The following is an 18,720-nucleotide window of genomic DNA, read 5'->3' on the forward strand; positions in this document are numbered from 1 at the left end:
GTGGATAACTAGCTGAGTCAGAGCGCAAACAGTTTCCTCTAACGCACACATCCAGTGAAATGTCATCTACAGAAAAGAGCTTCAAACTCCGCTCGGAGGCTCCCACAGACCAGGGGCCTTCTGTACAAAGCAAACAGTGGCTCCTAGTGACAAAAAGCTAAGAATCTGGACATTTAGTAAGAACTTCCCCTTGAAGTGAAGACTTATTCCTGGTAAAGATAATAGTTATTCACCAAGCATCCAGCCCGTAAGAGAGCTTGTAAAGTGAGACACTGTTAAGAGTAGTGAGGAGGACCAAAGCATGTCCAAGGACACATCGGACATGTTGCTGCAGGAGCTGAGGATCGAGCCTTTTCTACAATAGAAAAGAGGAGAAGAAAGAAAAAAAAATGCAAAATGGATGCAGCCGTCTCATTAAGTAAAATAAAATGGTTCATCTGATTACTGTGAATGTTTTAAGCTAAACATTTCTATAAGGCCTTGATGAGATGTGATGTTACACAGAGGGCTGAACTTGTAAAGGTGCGTCTCCTCATGGCTTTGAGCTCCGTTTGGGTCTTAAGAGTCGGAGTACTTGATCTGTCTTATAATACTCTGTGCTGCAGGTAACAATCATAAAACACACTGCAGATATAATAACCTGCTCTGACGTGTGACCGCCACATCAAAGCTGTGTCATTGGGTCCATTTTCCAGCCGGCTTTACAGCACAATACATCCCATGGGCCTAAAATTCAATAAGCAGGATTAAACGGCATGTGGTCATTTTTTACCCTCTCTCTCTCTTTTTACAGAAAACTGCTTTTTTTTAATATATATATATTTGTATTTCAGTGAGCAGTCAGATCTGTGCAGGAAGTGTTTGCTGCTGAATAATGATCTGATTAATGCAGATATTTAATTAAAATCACTCGAGCAGATTCTCCTTGTCTTGCAAATAAACGTGTTTCATTCAATGTTTGTGCATATATTGGTGCCGCCTGCATTCAGTTAACTGTATAGACTGTGTGTGTGTGTGTGTGTGCGCATTTGGGCGTGTGTGTGTAGTGTTCCCTTGAGGAGGGTTTTATAATTGCTGTAATTGTCTCATTAATTGTGCTGCTATTTTGCGTGACATGAAAACAGCAAACGATTTGTTCTGCTCTCTCTCTTTCTCCCCCTCTCTCTCCGGTGCATATGCCTAATAGGAAGGATAACAGCGCCAATGTTTATTTAACTATTTATACTTTCATTTAGTATTTTTTCATTGCTGACTCACACTGAACAATTTCTTCCATTTCTTTCCATTCAGTTTCTTTACTCGCATTGGACTGCACGTGGAAAACGGACCACTCCAAGCAGTTTTCCACTATGTGACAAATTCATCCATTCACATACCGACGGCAGAAGATCCCACATACAGTGCCTGTCAGTTCATTTACAGCCATTGGCTGTGTTTGCTGTGCTGATGTTTGAAGGTTCAGTGTCTTGCCGAAGGACACTTTGACAGGCCGACTGTAGAACCTGGGATTGAACCACCAACCTTCAAATTAACAGAGACCAACTGAACGAGCCACAACCGTCCCTGGTTATAAAACACTGAATCTTAAAAACCTGCATGGGGCCTCTGAAGCTGGTCTTGTAGTGCAGGTAGCACTTAAGTGTGAGTCCTTGTGCAACAGCCAGAGTTGGTTTGTAAAAGCTCCTTTCTGCATGTCCATAACTTTTCTGTCAATCTTCAATTGTTGCCAACAAGTTTAATTTAACAGACAGCAAATATTCTGTTGTTTCCATTTAACCCTTAATCCTAACCAATGACAGATCGTTACCAACATGTGTATCCTCCAAATATCAAAGACGGCCTTCAATATTTCATTTTCTGAATATTTGAACAGTCTCTTTAATCAGATAAGAAATGCTTACTGTTGTTTCCATTGAAATTACTCTTTAAACCCGGTTAAGCACCATGCAGAAATCAGATCTACTGAACATTGTCTGGTACCAGGATGGCCGAGTGGTTAAGGCGTTGCACTCAAGATGCAATGGACAGATGTCCTCGTGGGTTCAAATCCCACTCCTGGTAGTACTAAGCTCTAGTTTGACTCTAACACAAGCTTGTCACAAGAACTGCATGGTGGGTTGTGTTTCCTGGTATAAAATACAACTCAAACAATTATAGGTATCAAAAAGATGCTTTACCAAAGATACAGTGGCTACAAATCTTCATCAGTTCAGATACCATTTTTAAACGAAGACTTAAGATCCAATGGGATCCAATTAGATCTACTGAGCAGTGTCTGGTACCAGGATGGCCGAGTGGTTAAGGCGTTGGACTTAAGATCCAATGGGCACATGCTCTCGTGGGTTCGAACCCCACTCCTGGTACAGTATTGCCAAACGATTAGCACAGCCACTACCCTTCACTCCAGACAATTTCATCCATTCACATACCGACGTATGAGTCCTTGTGCAACAGCCAGAGTTTGTTTGTAAAAGCTCCTTTCTGCATGTCCATAACTTTTCTGTCAATCTTCAATTGTTGCCAACAAGTTTAATTTAACAGATAGCATATTCTGTTGTTTCCATTTAACCCTTAATCCTAACCAATGACAGATCGTTACCAACATGTGGATCCTCTAAATATCAAAGACGGCCTTCAATATTTCATTTTCTGAATATTTGAACAGTCTCTTTAATCAGATAAGAAATGCTTACTGTTGTTTCCATTGCCAGACACTAAAACCATTACCACCATTTGCCTTTTGTTTTTTTCTACTTCCTGTTTATAGTCAGTATCTTTACAGTTAGTTTATTTCTAGGTGCCGTTGTGGTCCATGCACAATTTCAACCCCATTTTCCAACCCAAGTTATATATGACATAATTAATCTGCCTCCATGAAGACAGTGCTGCAATGGCTATGTTATTTCTGTCACAAAACTTTTTCTTTACCCACACATTACTGTAATTGCAGGTAGAGCCTGATGTGCCAATCAAAGACAGACAAGTGGAAAAGAGAGAAAAACATCTGAAGACCGACAAACATGTCTGTCAGAATGACCGTCTGAAGTCTGCTGCAAAAACAACCTCCACATTTTTAACAGGGGTGAAAAAAAGAGCATTTGATTTGGACATGTACTGGAGACGATGCTGGAAACTGCACATGACTGGATTCTTCTGGAAACAGTACAGCTAACTGAAGAGGAAATCAAATCCTCACACTGCTGTCCTCATTGAACAGAAGTTTTTAAACTGGCACGAGAGAGATTCTCGGAGTTGGTGTGCAGGCCCGTGGTGGCTTTGAGTGTTTCTGTTTGTATCCTGGAGGGGGTTTCTCTCTTCTGCTGCTCTGCTTCAACTCACACATATATTACCTCCGCAGGGAAGAAACATTTTTTTAAAGTAGCAAAGAATTGCCTTTCAGAAACAGTCGTACAACGAAACATTCAAGGACAGAAGCAACAAACTCGGCTTTAACTAAACATTCCTCCGTTTGACAGAACAACAATAGAGCTGTTCCTTTCTGTTTTATTGCTTTAAGTTAGCACAGCATGTGGAGAATCAACTTTTTATGGAACTTGGCCTGAGAGCTGCAAGACATAAAACAACCCCACCGTTTGTACATGAGATTTCAACAAAGGTAGAAGACACAGAAGGAACTCTTTCAAACAGTCACATTTTTAAAATGAAAGGTACTGAATAGGTCTAAATAACAGTAAAGATCTGTCCTAAACACCTTATGCTCCCATCTTAAAACATAACTTATGTTGACCAGTAATCATACATTTTCACTCTTAACATTTTATGATAATCGTGTGTGTGAGTTTAAACAGACAGACCAAATATGTTCAATCATATATGGCAACATCTGTGGTCATGGCTCTAAAACAGGTGTCACTGTGAGAGAGAATCAAAGATGGCTGACCGCCTGACCTAATGGCCTGTAACAAGTCACAATGTGGCTGCTTCTAGGATTAACAGTACGTCAACTACGTCCATATACAGCAGACGCCCTAACCATCCCAACCACACAGGCGCATGAGCTGCTGATGGGTTACACTAATGATAAAGTGACTTTTATTAAGCTTTAATGCAACATGAATCATGCCGCTTTCTGTTGACCACCATGGCAACCTCAGCTTGACGCACACTGATTAAGACAATGGTGCTACAATTCAGTGTGCCTGATCACACAGTCTAAATGCATGTCATACCCAAGATTACTGTCAGTGTGTAGTGCGCAATACACTTATAAGAATGCAAAAATTCCCCAGATAGTGAAATTTTTTACAAAATCACCAGGATGGCCGAGTAGTTAAGGCGTTGCACTCAAGATGCAATGGACAGATGTCCTCATGGGTTCAAATCCCACTCCTGGTAATATGAAGCTCTGGTTTTCCTTTAACACAAGCTTGTCACAAGAACTGCATGGTGGGTTGTGTTTCCTGGTATAAAATACAACTCAAACAATTATAGGTATCAAAAAGGTGCTTTACAAAACATACAGTGGATACAAGTCTTCATCAGTTCAGATACCATCTTTAAACGAAGACTTAAGATCCAATGGGTGAATGTCCTCGTGGGTTCAAACCCCACTCCTGGTAACGTATTGCTGAATGATTAGTACACCTACTGCCCTTGACTCCAGGTTGTCTTGACTTCTGCTTCAACTGCTCAATCAAGCAATTAAAATTGATAGCTACATAATGACTTAATCATACATCGTACTAACGCTGCATGTCTCCCTGAAATGTAGGGACATTTTCAGTCCAGATCCACATTCATTTTTTGGTATAATTGTATTTTTGTCAAAGGACAAACATCATAGATCACGCACACTTATCAATAAATCAATTGTTATTCTTATTGGTGTTGTCTCACATCACCAGGATGGCCGAGTGGTTAAGGCGTTGCACTCAAGATGCAATGGACAGATGTCCTCGTGGGTTCAAATCCCACTCCTGGTAATATTAAGCTCTAGTTTGACTTTAACATAAGTGTGTCACAAGAACTCCATGGTGGGTTGTGTTTCCTGGTATAAAATACAACTCAAACAATTATAGGTATCAAAAAGGTGCTTTACAAAACATACAGTAGATACAAGTCTTCATCAGTTCAGATACCATTTTTTAAACAAAGGCAAAAAACCCCCCATTGCCTTAAACCCTGTTAAGCACTATACAGAAATGACATCTACTGAGCATTGCGTGGTACCAGGATGGCCGAGTGGTTAAGGCGTTGGACTTAAGATCCAATGGGCGAATGCCCTCGTGGGTTCGACCCCCACTCCTGGTAAATGGTCAAAAGAGGTTCCAATTTGTTGGCTCAAAATATTTGAAACTGTTAATTAATTAATCAGGGTTGGTTTTAGATGCGCTCCTGGTGGTTGAATAAAAAGGACCCTAAAAAGTGTCCACAGAGAAGGTCAGTATGTTGTTCAGTTCATCTACTGAGCATTGTCTGGTACCAGGATGGCCGAGTGGTTAAGGCGTTGGACTTAAGATCCAATGGGTGAATGCCCTCGTGGGTTCAAACCCCACTCCTGGTAATGTATTGCTGAACGATTGGTACAGCCACTGCCCTTGACTCCAGGTTGTCTTAACTTCTGCTTCAACTGCTCAGTCAAGCATCAATTAAAATTGATAGCTACATAATGACTTAATCATACATCGTACTAACGCTGCATGTCTCCCTGAAATGTAGGGACATTTTCAGTCCAGATCTACATTCACTTTTTGGTATAATTGTATTTTTGTCAAAGGACAAACGTCATAGCTCATCACTTATCAATAAATCAATTGTTATTCTTATTCGTATTGTCTCACATCATCAGGATGGCCGAGTGGTTAAGGCGTTGCACTCAAGATGCAATGGACAGATGTCCTCGTGGGTTCAAATCCCACTCCTGGTAGTACTAAGCTCTGGTTTGACTTTAACACAAGCCTGTCACGAGAACTCCATGGTGGGTTGTGTTTCCTGGTATAAAATACAACTCAAACAATTATAGGTATCAAAAAGGTGCTTTACACAACATACAGTAGATACAAGTCTTCATCAGTTCGGATACCATCTTTAAACGAAGACTTAAGATCCAATGGGTGAATGCCCTCGTGGGTTCAAACCCCACTCCTGGTAATGTATTGCTGAATGATTAGTACACCTACTGCCCTTGACTCCAGGTTGTCTTAACTTCTGCCTCAACTGCTCAGTCAAGCATCAATTAAAATTGATAGCTACATAATGACTTAATCATACATCGTACTAACACTGCATGTCTCCCTGAAATGTAGGGACATTTTCAGTCCAGATCCACATTCATTTTTTGGTATAATTGTATTTTTGTCAAAGGACAAACATCATAGATCACGCACACTTATCAATAAATCAATTGTTATTCTTATTGGTATTGTCTCACATCACCAGGATGGCCGAGTGGTTAAGGCGTTGCACTCAAGATGCAATGGACAGATGTCCTCGTGGGTTCAAATCCCACTCCTGGTAGTATTAAGCTCTGGTTTGACTTTAACATAAGCTTGTATTGTATAACTTGAATTTCCCTCGGGATCAATAAAGTATCTATCTATCTATCTATCTATCTGTCACAAGAACTCCATGGTGGGTTGTGTTTCCTGGTATAAAGCACAACTCAAACAATTATAGGTATCAAAAAGGTGCTTTACCAAAGATGCAGTGGATACAAGTCTTCATCAGTTCGGATACCATTTTTCAAACGAAGGCAAAAAAACCCCATTTCCTTAAAACCCTGTTTTGCACCATGCAGAAATTACATCTACATCAAAATTATATCTACTGAGCATTGTCTGGTACCAGGATGGCCGAGTGGTTAAGGTGTTGGACTTAAGATCCAATGGGTACATGCCCTCGTGGGTTCGAACCCCACTCCTGGTAAATGATTGAAAGAGTTTCCAACTCTTTGGCTCTAAATATTTGAAACTGTTAATTAATTAATCAGGGTTGGTTTTAGATGCGCTCCTGGTGGTTGAATAACAAGGAGCCTAAAAAGTGTCCACAGAGAAGGTCAGTTTGTTGTGTTCTTTGAAGACCATTTCTCATGAATATTTGTACCAAAGGGAGACTCTTTAACTACCGTTAATTAGCACAAGCATTACTTTTTCCAGCATTACTTTACATCACCAGGATGGCCGAGTGGTTAAGGCGTTGCACTCAAGATGCAATGGACGTAAGTCCTCGTGGGTTCAAATCCCACTCCTGGTAGACAGACTTCTAATTTATAGAAAGTGGACTGAACACCTTATAAAGTAACATATCCTGAAAGCTTTATGTCTCTGCATCTACACTGCTGTGCTTGAGTTCAGTTTTCTGAAATGTGCAGGAAACACCTCCCACCATATTGACTCTGAGCCTCTGGTATCTACAGAACAGAATAATAATAATACATTTTGTAAGCGCTTTTACAAATACTCAAACACACTTTACACATGAAAATCATAAAATATACAGTTAAAAACAACACCTTGATATCTGTTCGTCAAAGAAGTACACCCAAGGTTATTGATTGACCCACCTGTCGATGATTCCACACATGTCGATCTGCAGGTTGCTGTACACTCCCAGCTTCTTCTGCTGCACCAGGATCAGGTCCACGTTCTGGTTTTCCAGAGTTAAGAGACGCATACAGCCCTGGAAGATATTGAAGGGGTTTCTGCACTGCCGACTGTCGTCTTCAGCAGGACATCCTGAAAAACAAGTTCAGAGAGAAAGTTACTATTCTGAACACAAAACACATTTTTAGAGGTCAGCTAACTAACTTACAGTAAAATGAAATCCAACATACTGAAAGGTAAAAACAGTTATACAGTATAAATATGAATTTTAACAAAAACTGAAAATAATTAACTTCTTATGATGGGGAGAAATGGAAACTTACACGGAGAAAAAAAACGATTTCAATCAACTATCTTTGGATCTTTCAGATCACATGAGTATTTCTCTGCTTCCACCACGCTGTTCAGACTTTTATAAAATAAATATTAGAGACCCGTCTCATGTTTACCTCCAAAAAAGACTTGACTTTCTATGGCGACAGGAAATGAAGGGCTGGCTTGAGCGTTGCCTCCATCCTCTCTATCCACAGAGATGCTCAGACGACCTCGTCTTGAAATGAGCTCTACTGAATGCCACTGACCGTCATTCAGAGCGGAACCTGCAAACCAAAAAAATCCATAAACACGCTGGGTAATTCATACATGGATCTATTTAAACCTACATTAGATGTTGGATGTGCAAAAGGTTTTGAAGGACTGAAGTCAAGCATTAGCACTCATTTAGTAATTACCACACATTTTAACAAATCACAACCTGACACACATGCTCCCAATTATTGTTTGCAAACAGCAATGACATGTTTGTCTTGTACTTTGATTGTGTCGAGGAGTTTAATCAGGAAAAGTTTTGCTTCATTCGCTGATGTGTGGCTGCTGTTGGAAAGCAGAGATGCAAACAGATTGCACAAGCAATCAGGAGTAGATGAGTGCCGATCACACAGCAGTCTTCTTTACATCCTGCTTCCTTTGTTTGTTTGATTGACCTGCAACTAGTGCAAGCCGGGCTGCACCAGCTGTGTCAATCTGTGTATTTCTTTGGAGTTGCAGGAATAAATCAATAACTCATTATCTCCTCTATTTTTCTTGCTGACTACTTTTCTCAAGAACAAAACCGAGTCATCCTGCAGTGCCATTGGCTGCTCAGCAGTCTGCCATAATGATGACGCTGTGTGACTTGAGCTTTAATAATGAGCATGAGCAGAGGCCCACTCAGGCTGTTTGATGGGCAGGGGTGAAAATAATTCAAACTCATCAACTGCATGCGGCCGCAGCTGTGTAAAGTCATGACAAACTTGTGGTGAAAATGAAAATGGTTTTATAATGTGAGTACAGGACACATAATACAGTGTGACTGATGGAGCTCTGTGATATAAAATTACAATTTGACCCCGCAAGGATGAAACTTTTTAAGCTGCTTTTAAGGTGCTTTCTGTTTTAACCAAGTAAAAAAAAAGTCACTCATGCAAAAGTCTATAGCAGAGATCAACAGTGTGTTTACCAACTCTCATAGTATGCTAAGCTAACTACCTCCTCAGCTGTAAAAAATAAGGCCAGAGGCATAATTATGACCTATATGATAGGTTACTCTTTTACACAGTAAAAAGTAAAAGGTTAAGAGATCCAAAGGGCAACAACGACCTAAAACGTTATAAAAATAACTTGTTACATTTGTTACATTATCGACCAGCTACTACATTTTGGGTTTTGTGTAACATTTCGGGTCGTTGTTACATTTCAAGCTCTAACAAGCCCTCGTGGGTTCGAACCCCACTCCTGGTAATTTGCTGAATATTTCACAAACAAATGTATGACTACAGAACAGGTCACAAGGTTGTTCTTTTACGTGTGTTAAGACTTTATTATTTAATTAATCTGGACAGCCGTGTTAGAAAAAGATCTGGGGTCAGCGATCTTCTGCTTGCTGGAAGTAGCTCCAGCATATTACTATAAGAATTGAAACTGTGAATCCCTTTCATTGCTTTTCGACCACAGAAGTGTTGACAAAGTCTGAGTGACATCACCCATTTGTTATTGAAGGGCTGTTTTGAAAGCTCCAACAACGGAGGTTGCAATAACTTTTAGTCTAACTGAGCTGCCACTGAGCTGGAGCTGAGGTATCTTTGTGTGTTTGCAAAAATAGGATAAGAATAGGATGTAAAAATACTTCATAAATGAGACCAGGATGGCCGAGTGGTTAAGGCGTTGGACTTAAGATCCAATGGGCAATAGCCCTCGTGGGTTCGAACCCCACTCCTGGTAATTTAGCATTTCACACAAAAATTGGGGAGATTTGACTTGCAGATCAAAATGGGTTGAAGAGGTGAGCCTTATATATCACTGGAAAAATCCAAACAGGTGAGTTAGAAAAGGAAACTGTTCTTGCATCCAGCCTCAACTGGACACTCAATGAACTGCAGTTTTTTTTGCACTTACATTGGCGTAGTCATTTTTACACCTGAGGTTTGTTTGAGGCTTTAATGTTTACCCATCCTGGATGCTTCCAGAATAATAAGTTCTCGTTTTGCTTTTGAATTGGCCCGAAAGCATGTTCAGAATTATCCAGGATGGCTAAGTGGTTAATGCGTTGGATTTAAGAGCCAATGAATTTGAACTCCACTCCTGGTGATTTGCATATTATATATATATATATAATGATATATATATATTGCATATAACTCGTTCACCGGCAGAAACAGACCAACCATGACAAAGACATCAGGGTGCAGCTGCAGATTTGTTGCTATCTGGGTTCAAAGAAACCGACCTGCACTGAGCTCCAGCAGCGCTCTGCCCGTCTTATGGACCTGCAGCCGGAGTCTGGCCTCACTCAGGTACAGCCAGACCATGCCCCCTTCATGAGCCAGGTCGAAGGTGAGCAGAAGCCCCGCCTTGTTCCACGTTCTGAACTGAAACCCGATGGACACGCCCCCTGAGGAGGAAGCTGTCGCCGCCGGCAGCTGGAGGAAGCTCTGCGGGCCGGGAAACGTCACAGCAACAGAAACTGGCTCAGCACAAGAAAAGGTCACATTGCCCTGAAAGAGAAAAAACAAACAGAGTGAAGAGAGAGAGAGGGGGGAGGGACAGAAAGACTGATTACTACGGCGATAAAACAACATAGAACATGAATATTAATCAGCTGCAGAGGGCGTGACGATGTGACCCCGTGTCATGATGATCTCATCAGCGAGTCTCCTTAAAGAAGGCACTATAGAGGATTTCAATAATGATAACAGGCTTAGAATAAGATAAGGAAGGCAAACTTAAAATTCTAAAGTCACCTAGCTTGGAGGTAAAAGTGATAAGTGATAAGAAATAAGGCGCAGTAAGCCCATTCCTACGATATCTCAACATCTCTGTTACAGTCCATTCTTCTGAGTGGTAGTAATGACACCAGGTTCATTGCTAAGACTACAGAAGTAATAAATTGAAGCTAAGGCTCTCTGCAGGGAATATCCGTCTGCTATCTTTGTAATGCTCTGGAAACACAGATGACATCTAAAAGCCCTTTGTGGTGCAGTTAGACTGATGCACAATAACTCATGTCGGAGTGGGCAGTGAGAGTGCGCCACACTCAAAAGTTACCTTAAAATCCCTGAAAAGTCTGCAGCACGACGCATCAATTCTGCAACATGCACGGCGCTGACTCTTTTGTATTAATCCGCCTTTGCAGAGCACTATTTAGTCGCTGTATTAAATGGGACCATAACTTTGTCGCTAGCACCTTAAGAGCCACATCATAAAATTGCCTCGATTAGATCTTCAGCCATGCATGTGAAATCTGTGAACCTCTTTACAAAGAATTCATGTTCTTCTCTGCTGCCCGAGCCTCTACTGTAATGAGAGAACATTTATTAGTCCCTGCAGAAACGCTTCACGGCACCTGCCTGATGAGCTCGCAGCCGCTCATTGGGAATGTAGAAACATGTGAAGATCCTAATAGCCAAGATGAGAAGGCATTAGTAAGAAGCCTCTGCATTCCTTTGTTCTGGCTTCATTTAACAGCAGCGGCAACATCAGGCAGCAAACCACACAAGCCAATATTTCACCACTTAAATTGAATCCCAGAAGTAAACAGTGAATACAGCAGACACACACACACACACACACACACACACACACACACACACTGGGGGATTACATTTACAGTAGCAAGATCAATAAAAAAGTACAGAAGAAAAAAATCAAAACAATCCTTTCACTTAAAACTAAATAAAACATAACCCACAAGAAAAGTATATGCATGCTGCCCTGTAGTTTAGTATGCACTGTGTTGAATAATTGGTAAGCATCCAAATAAAAACAGGGCACAAAAACACCAAGCAGACTACTGGAGACTACTACTGAGAACAGGAAGGTCCAAAAGGAATTTCATGTGGCTGAAGTTTTTGGGGCTCTTGTCCTGTATTTGATGCTCCAGATAAAAGGCCAGCAGCCCCCGAGTGTCAGAAGAAAGTGAAAAGTAGGCCTCGCTCACACTTGACAGTATCCGATCATGACAACAACGACATGATTTAAACAGGGAGTGAAAGAGGTTATTTAACTTACCATTACTGTAACTTGGTGGTATTTGTGTTTCACCAGCTCTATCAGGTTCAGCCCGTTGAACTGTAGGTTTTCCAAGCAGCCGTGGAAGTTTCTCTTGGAGACGATTTGTTTCTGAGAACCCAGACTCTGAACTGCGCCGACACTCAGCTGTGCGGGGACGAAAACACGTGACAGACACGTGCAGAGTGATGAATCTTTTAAATAAATGATGTGATATAATAATGTTTTAATGTAGGCTACACGTGTGTTTGCCTGCGTTCTCTCACCTGCTTGATGTCCCAGTGGCTGAACTCTGCAGGGATTTGAACCCTCTCTGTGTGTTTGTCCACCGTGAGGTTGAGGTGGGCGCCGCGTCGCTCAAAAGCTAAATGGTGCCAATGCTGATCGTCTAACAAGCTGCCGAGGGAAGCCAGACGCCGGGGCTCAGAGGACGGAGTCCTACCTGCGAAAAGAAGAGTTTTAAGAGTGTTTCATTTTTTCACGGCTCTGTTCACTCAACGAGGCCATCAAAAGCACAAAGTCGTGCCTTTATTTTCAGAGGATATATCCCAAAGAGAGGAGTAAACAGAAGTCAGCCTCCCTCATTGAATCAGGGAAGCCAAGAAATCTAGAGGCTGGGAACGAAACTGCAAAAGGAAACACGAGACATCATTAATGATAGATGAGCACAAGACTGTCCAAATTAGCCGAGCCACTTCTGCATCCCACAACGTAGCATCAGAGAGACGTTGTGCTTCTTCAGAGAGAAGGAGTCCTACAAAGAGCGGCGTACAGCCTGAATCAGATATTCTTAAGGGAGCGCGTCAAAGACAGACACAGTTCAGAAGATAACAGACAAATGTACATTTGATATTTTAGCCAGTTTTTAGAAAATGCATTTTACTGCTTTTAGGAGAAGAAACCCAACTTCATCCAGACAGAGGATGTTGGGACACAGCCTCATAAAAAAGAGGGACGTCTGTTCTGTGAATATATTTTAGGTGATGATTTATTCGATCCCAGTTCGGCGAGTGGAAAAAATGTTAAGATTTAAAAATAAATAAGATGTAGATGGTAGAGAAGAGTGTGACAGGATCTTAATGGTGATTTGATTACTGATGAAACAACTTGAAACAGAGAGCTGGAATCAATAAAAGAGGTCCAACAGCAAGCAAATAGAAAATGAATTGATCATGACATCCTGAGTCCTCACTTTACTTTTTGATCCTTGTTGTCGCCTGTTTTTTTTTCCTCTCAGTTTGGTGTTTTAAACAACATTTGAAGCCTTAATATTAACATTACATAAACATTTAAATAGTGTTACAATGAAGGGGACTCAGTAGCATTTTTTTTTATTTTTGGGACTAATTTGGAAACATCTTGGCTTGTACTGCAAAAAAAACTTGTGTTAGGCCCACTGTCAACGAGTCCTTGAGCGGGATTGTGATATGAATTGTGATCGGGGTGGGTCACCAAAAATCAATAGGTTACTTCCTGAGGGGACCATGAATGTGCTGCGAAAATATTAACAAGCTCCGGGTCAGCACATTTAAAAAATTTAAACATCAGGGTGATGGTGGTACAGAAGAAGGGTCGCGGGGTCTCGAAAATCGAAACATTTTTCATTTTTGGAGCATGCACGTGAAATTTCAATTACATACTCAATATGTGCAGCATGCCGGAGTATCATGAGCCAGTGAGAAGTCCAGGACATCAGATTTTTGCTCTTAGTACGAAAAGTTCTGCTGCTGAAGGACCGCAAGGACACTCGTCAAAATCTTAAAATATATATATATATATATATATATATAAAGCTTCTATGACAACAGCGTTTCTATGACTTTAGAGCAGAGACGATTGTGTTTGCTTGTGCGTCAGTCTTACAGCCTCTGCTGAAATCTTTCCACTTTCTTCTTCCAAAGTCGCACGGTCTGTATCTTCTATTGTCTGCAATTTCACTGAAGCTGTTCAGTGTGACTCAGAATCTGATCTCATATAAGGACAACAACAAGGGCCCTTATCAGAAAACTGCCTCCACTATCACCTCAAAACAGGATTTTCAATTTGCACATACGCAAATACTCAAAACTTTTTAGTAGGTTATTCAGATAAATCCATCAATTTTCTGAGACTTATGGAGTGTCTTGCTGTCTGAACAGGATCAATAAAAGAAGTCTGCTGTCAAAGGAGGTCCAACTTCAATAAATCTCTTTAATAGAGACATTTTTAAAGCTGCTTTCCTGGAGTAGACAAGTATCCCAGCCTGCACTGTGAATCCACTTCAGTATTCTGTCTCTATGCAGCTGTTAATGGATGCTGTAATTGCAGCCATCCGGATGGCCGATTCAATAAGGCGTCGGACTTGAGCTTGTGTTCCTTTTACACTGCACACCTTTTCACACGCTGATGGAAGAGGTTGCTATGTAGAGAGACAATCAGTCCATTCATACGCCACAGACAAAGCGGAGGGGTAAAGGGTGTCTGCTCAAAGACGTGTCGCTGGGTATCAAACCCTCAACCTTGACCGGTTGAGAGACGATGACTTTAACTACTGACAGTGCCTCAAATCGTGCCAATTTTGCAATGACGGTAGGAAATCTGCCCCATCTGACATCACTCCCTCTTAATGACCTGTTAAGTGTAACAGCATTATTCTGTGAAAAACAACATTTGTCAATCAAGGAAGATCTGCCTTGAGGTGGAAAAATAATGTGGAAAATTCATTGGAAGAGGCCCCCAATGAACCTTTGCCAGGGGCCCCAACAGGCACCAGAATCGTCCCTGCCCTCATGGGTTCAAAGCCCGACTCCTTGTACCTACAGTACATGTCTAAGAGGCGCCACCCACAGTGCGTGACTAAAGATCAAAGCTGCATTGTATCCTTTCTAAACAGACCCTGAAAAAGCTTTGGGAGGTAACTAGACAAAACAAATGTCTTTTAAATTGGATATTACAACTCAGCTGATAGCTTTTTTTCATCTTTAAAATAATCCGATTTTTTTTTTTTTATGATGGCGAAATAAGCCGAAGCTGAAATGAATTAGTTTACCTCCAAGAACAACCGCAGTGTTCATTAAAGCTGAATCATGTCTTAAATTCAGCTGTTTATGCGCTTTGGGATGAAGCTCTAGGATTTGTGCAGGAAGCTATAATAGCTTTTGATATTGAAGCAACACAAAACGTGTCTAAATCAATGTCAGGGGAAGATTTTTAAAAAAGCAACACAAGAGGAATATGTTGTTCTAAATCAGGAATGGGTTAGGGTTAGGGTTAGGGTTAGGGTTAGGGTTAGCCCTAACCCTAGCACCCTTTTCAGAAACAGATAAAGCTTTGAATGTAAATGTGGACAGGTCAGTTAATATAATGAGTACTTGTTGCCCTCATGTGTTCAAACTCCCCTCCTTGTAAATTGATCAAACAAAGCCAACAACTTTGGTTATAAGTGTGTTACCACCATTATGATTGGATATCTAAATGTCAAGTACGAAAAGCAGTGTCACAAGAAATGTGTGACCGACTTCATTAAAACTGAAGTAGAAGAAAAAATATTGCTGAGATATATGAAGGATGAGTTTTAATATTATCACATTTGGGGTTCTGATGTTTAATCACACACACAAACTTCACCAGGATGGCCGAGTGGTGAAGGCGTCAGACATAACAGCCAATGGGAAAACGCCTTTGCGGGTTCACTACCATTTGTTAGGTGGATTTTCCAAAGTAAGGAGTTTAAATACAATGTAATAATCTCCCCAGAAAGCTATACGACGCTGTAAAATAGGCCCTAAAAGCCTTTTTTACAAACGTAATGTTGTTTCTCAGTGAATACACAGGTTTGCCACCCAGCTCATCTAAATCATTCATGTTGGAAATATTCCATGCAGTAGAGTAACTATGTGAGTTAAGAGTTTCAAATGATGCAAAACACCAAACTCACACTTGAATAAGGAAATAAGACGAGAACATGAGAAACAGGAATATCAGAGAGGCAAAGAGTTATCTGACAGATACATCACATAAATCTCACCAGGATGGCCGAGTGGTTAAGGAGTTGGACTTAAGATCCAATGGGCGAATGCCCTCGTGGGTTCAAACCCCACTCCTGGTAACGTATTGCTGAACGATTGCTACAGCCACTTCACGCCAGGCTGTCTTGACTTCTGCTTCAGTCAAGCAATTAAAATTGATAGCTACATAATGACTTAATCATACATCGTACTAACGCTGTATATCGCCCTGAAATGTAGGGACATTTTCAGTCCAGATCCACATTCACTTCTTTGTATAATTGTATTTTTGTCAAAGGACAAACATCATAGATCATGCACACTTATCAATAAATCAATTGTTATTCTTATTCATGTTATCTCACATCACCAGGATGGCCGAGTGGTTAAGGCGTTGCACTCAAGATGCAATGGACAGATGTCCTCGTGGGTTCAAATCCCACTCCTGGTAGTATTAAGCTCTGGTTTGACTTTAACATAAGTGCGTCACAAGAACTGCGTGGTGGGTTGTGCTTCCTGGTATTAAATAAAACTCAAACAATTATAGCGAAATCAAAAAGATGCTTTACCAAAGATGCAATGGATACAAGTCTTCATCAGTTCAGTTCATTTTTAAACAAAGGCAACCCCCCCCCCCCCCCCCCCCAATTTCCTTTAAACTCTGTTAAGCACCATGCAGAAATGACATCTACTGAGCATTGCCGGTACCAGGATGGCCGAGTGGTTAAGGCGTTGGACTTAAGATCCAATGGGCGAATGCCCTCGTGGGTTCGAACCCCACTCCTGGTAAAGCAGTACCAAATAAGCTCTTATCATAGTAAAATGATAAGATCACAGAGAAGTATAAATGTGCCTTTAGAAGCTTTTCAACTGAAAACCCAATGGGCAAACTTCTCTGTGCTTCACAATGGGAGCTGAATTGGAAGTGAAGTTCAAGCAAAAAGGAAGCTGAACGTTGTGCTGTGACTCTCACTAAAGTCCAAATAACATCTTAATTTCCTTAATTGATTAAAATATGGTGGGTGCCTTTATTTTCCAAACCCACAACAGGATAAGTCAATGCTAGCAGAAAACCTCCTCATGCAACATAAACAAATAATAAGGATTTACTTCTTGTGTTATAGTCTACAGCATTGTCGATTGTGTGCATTGCTGTTACTCAGAGTTGCCTCATGAAGCGTGACACATCTGCTCGAGGGAGGTCAGACCTGGATATGATGTTAGTGCAACAAAGCAGAGTGGTCCATGCATGAGCTCAGGGTCAATGCACATGGAATATGACCTGAATGACACAATCTGTAACCCAAAAAAGCATACGTAGAGACATAAAGAGACAACGCAAGTAGGGAGAAATAATTAAAGGGGAAGAAAAGAATGGAAGGAGGCCATAGATGGAAATAATGAGAGGAAGAACGATGAAGGGCACTGGACTGAAAACAAAAACAAGACAAGGACTGAGATCCACAAAGGGATTCTAAAATGCCACGGGAAAAAAAAAAAAAAAAAAGGCTTAGATGGATGTAGAGAGTACAGTTAAAAGAAAGAGAATGGCCTCTTCTGGCGATCTGTGGAAGCAAACAACTGTAATAAGGATATAAACAAGAAGGAAAACAGAAAGGGGTTGTAGGACAGGCAGAAAAAGACAAATAAAGAGCAGACGAAGAGAAGAGGTTTGCAGAGCTGCTCTTATTCCCTCTCCTCGCACTGAAGTGGACGGCTTTCATTTTCTCTAAATGAGCTGCAGTCTCTCTGTGTGACGATGCAGACTTCTTTTCAGATGACACACTCCTTAAAATGGAACTGTCTTCCTATAAGATGAAAGGCTTCTGTTAGGATCAGCAAGTGTCCACGGCTTTTGGAAATTGTACGGATCCTGTCTAAATCAGATTCTGAAAGCTGCAGTAAGAGTTAGAACTTCCTGTGACACTTTCTAAGTAACTTTTATTTCAAGTGTATTTGGACCTCTCAGTCATGCAAGTGTTAAATGTTAACTGTAATTTCTTGCATTTCTTCTTCTTTCACCTCCTCCTCTCTTCTTCTCCTCCTCTCTTCCCACTCAAATCCAGGAAGTTCTGATTACTAAGGACATAAACAGCATCTCCTATGAGCTGATACTTACACTACACTACAACCACCCGACGTCCCTGACACCACCATCCGCCTGCTCTGTCCCCACAAAGACATCCTCTCTGCATCTTCTCTGATCTCCCCCTATCCCATTTTCTCTGGTAACATGACCAAGAGTACAATCTTTACCTTGTATGCATGCTTTGTATATATCCTACAAAATAGTGAACAATGTGTAATCTTTAAATGTGTTTAGGTAAAACCGTGATTAAACAATACGCATAACAAAAAAACACGGCTTACATTTTGAACATTTGGCACACAAGCGGTGATTACTAAACATGCCTGGCCATTTTTTAAACTTGGAAAAAGTAGGCTGTGTATTATATTTTACTGTGTCTTTAGTGAGACAATGTGTACAGACGACAAACTTTCTTCAAGAAGCATTGCTACTCTTTTATGTGTTGCCAATCTATCCTTGCAGGATTCAGACTCTTTGTGAGAGTTAGAGATAACTTGGCGACAGACTGCGGGGGGAAAAAAAGATGGATGAAAGAAAG

General features: G+C 41.0%; 1 protein-coding gene across 1 annotated transcript in view; it reads right to left on the minus strand.

Annotated features, from left to right (window-relative positions):
• The window catches only part of LOC306826350 (contactin-associated protein-like 4), a 106,927-nt gene that overhangs the window by 34,098 nt on the left and 54,109 nt on the right, over positions 1-18,720 (minus strand). The window contains exons 6-10 of the mRNA XM_079347608.1: positions 12,374-12,549; positions 12,108-12,254; positions 10,327-10,594; positions 8,012-8,161; positions 7,523-7,694 (exon numbers count right to left, since the gene is read on the minus strand). Coding sequence (XP_079203734.1) covers positions 7,523-7,694; positions 8,012-8,161; positions 10,327-10,594; positions 12,108-12,254; positions 12,374-12,549 — 913 coding nt within the window. The remainder of the gene's footprint in view (positions 1-7,522; positions 7,695-8,011; positions 8,162-10,326; positions 10,595-12,107; positions 12,255-12,373; positions 12,550-18,720) is intronic.

Source organism: Symphodus melops (assembly GCF_947650265.1).
Source record: "Symphodus melops genome assembly, chromosome: 7".
Taxonomy (NCBI): Eukaryota; Metazoa; Chordata; class Actinopteri; order Labriformes; family Labridae; genus Symphodus; species Symphodus melops.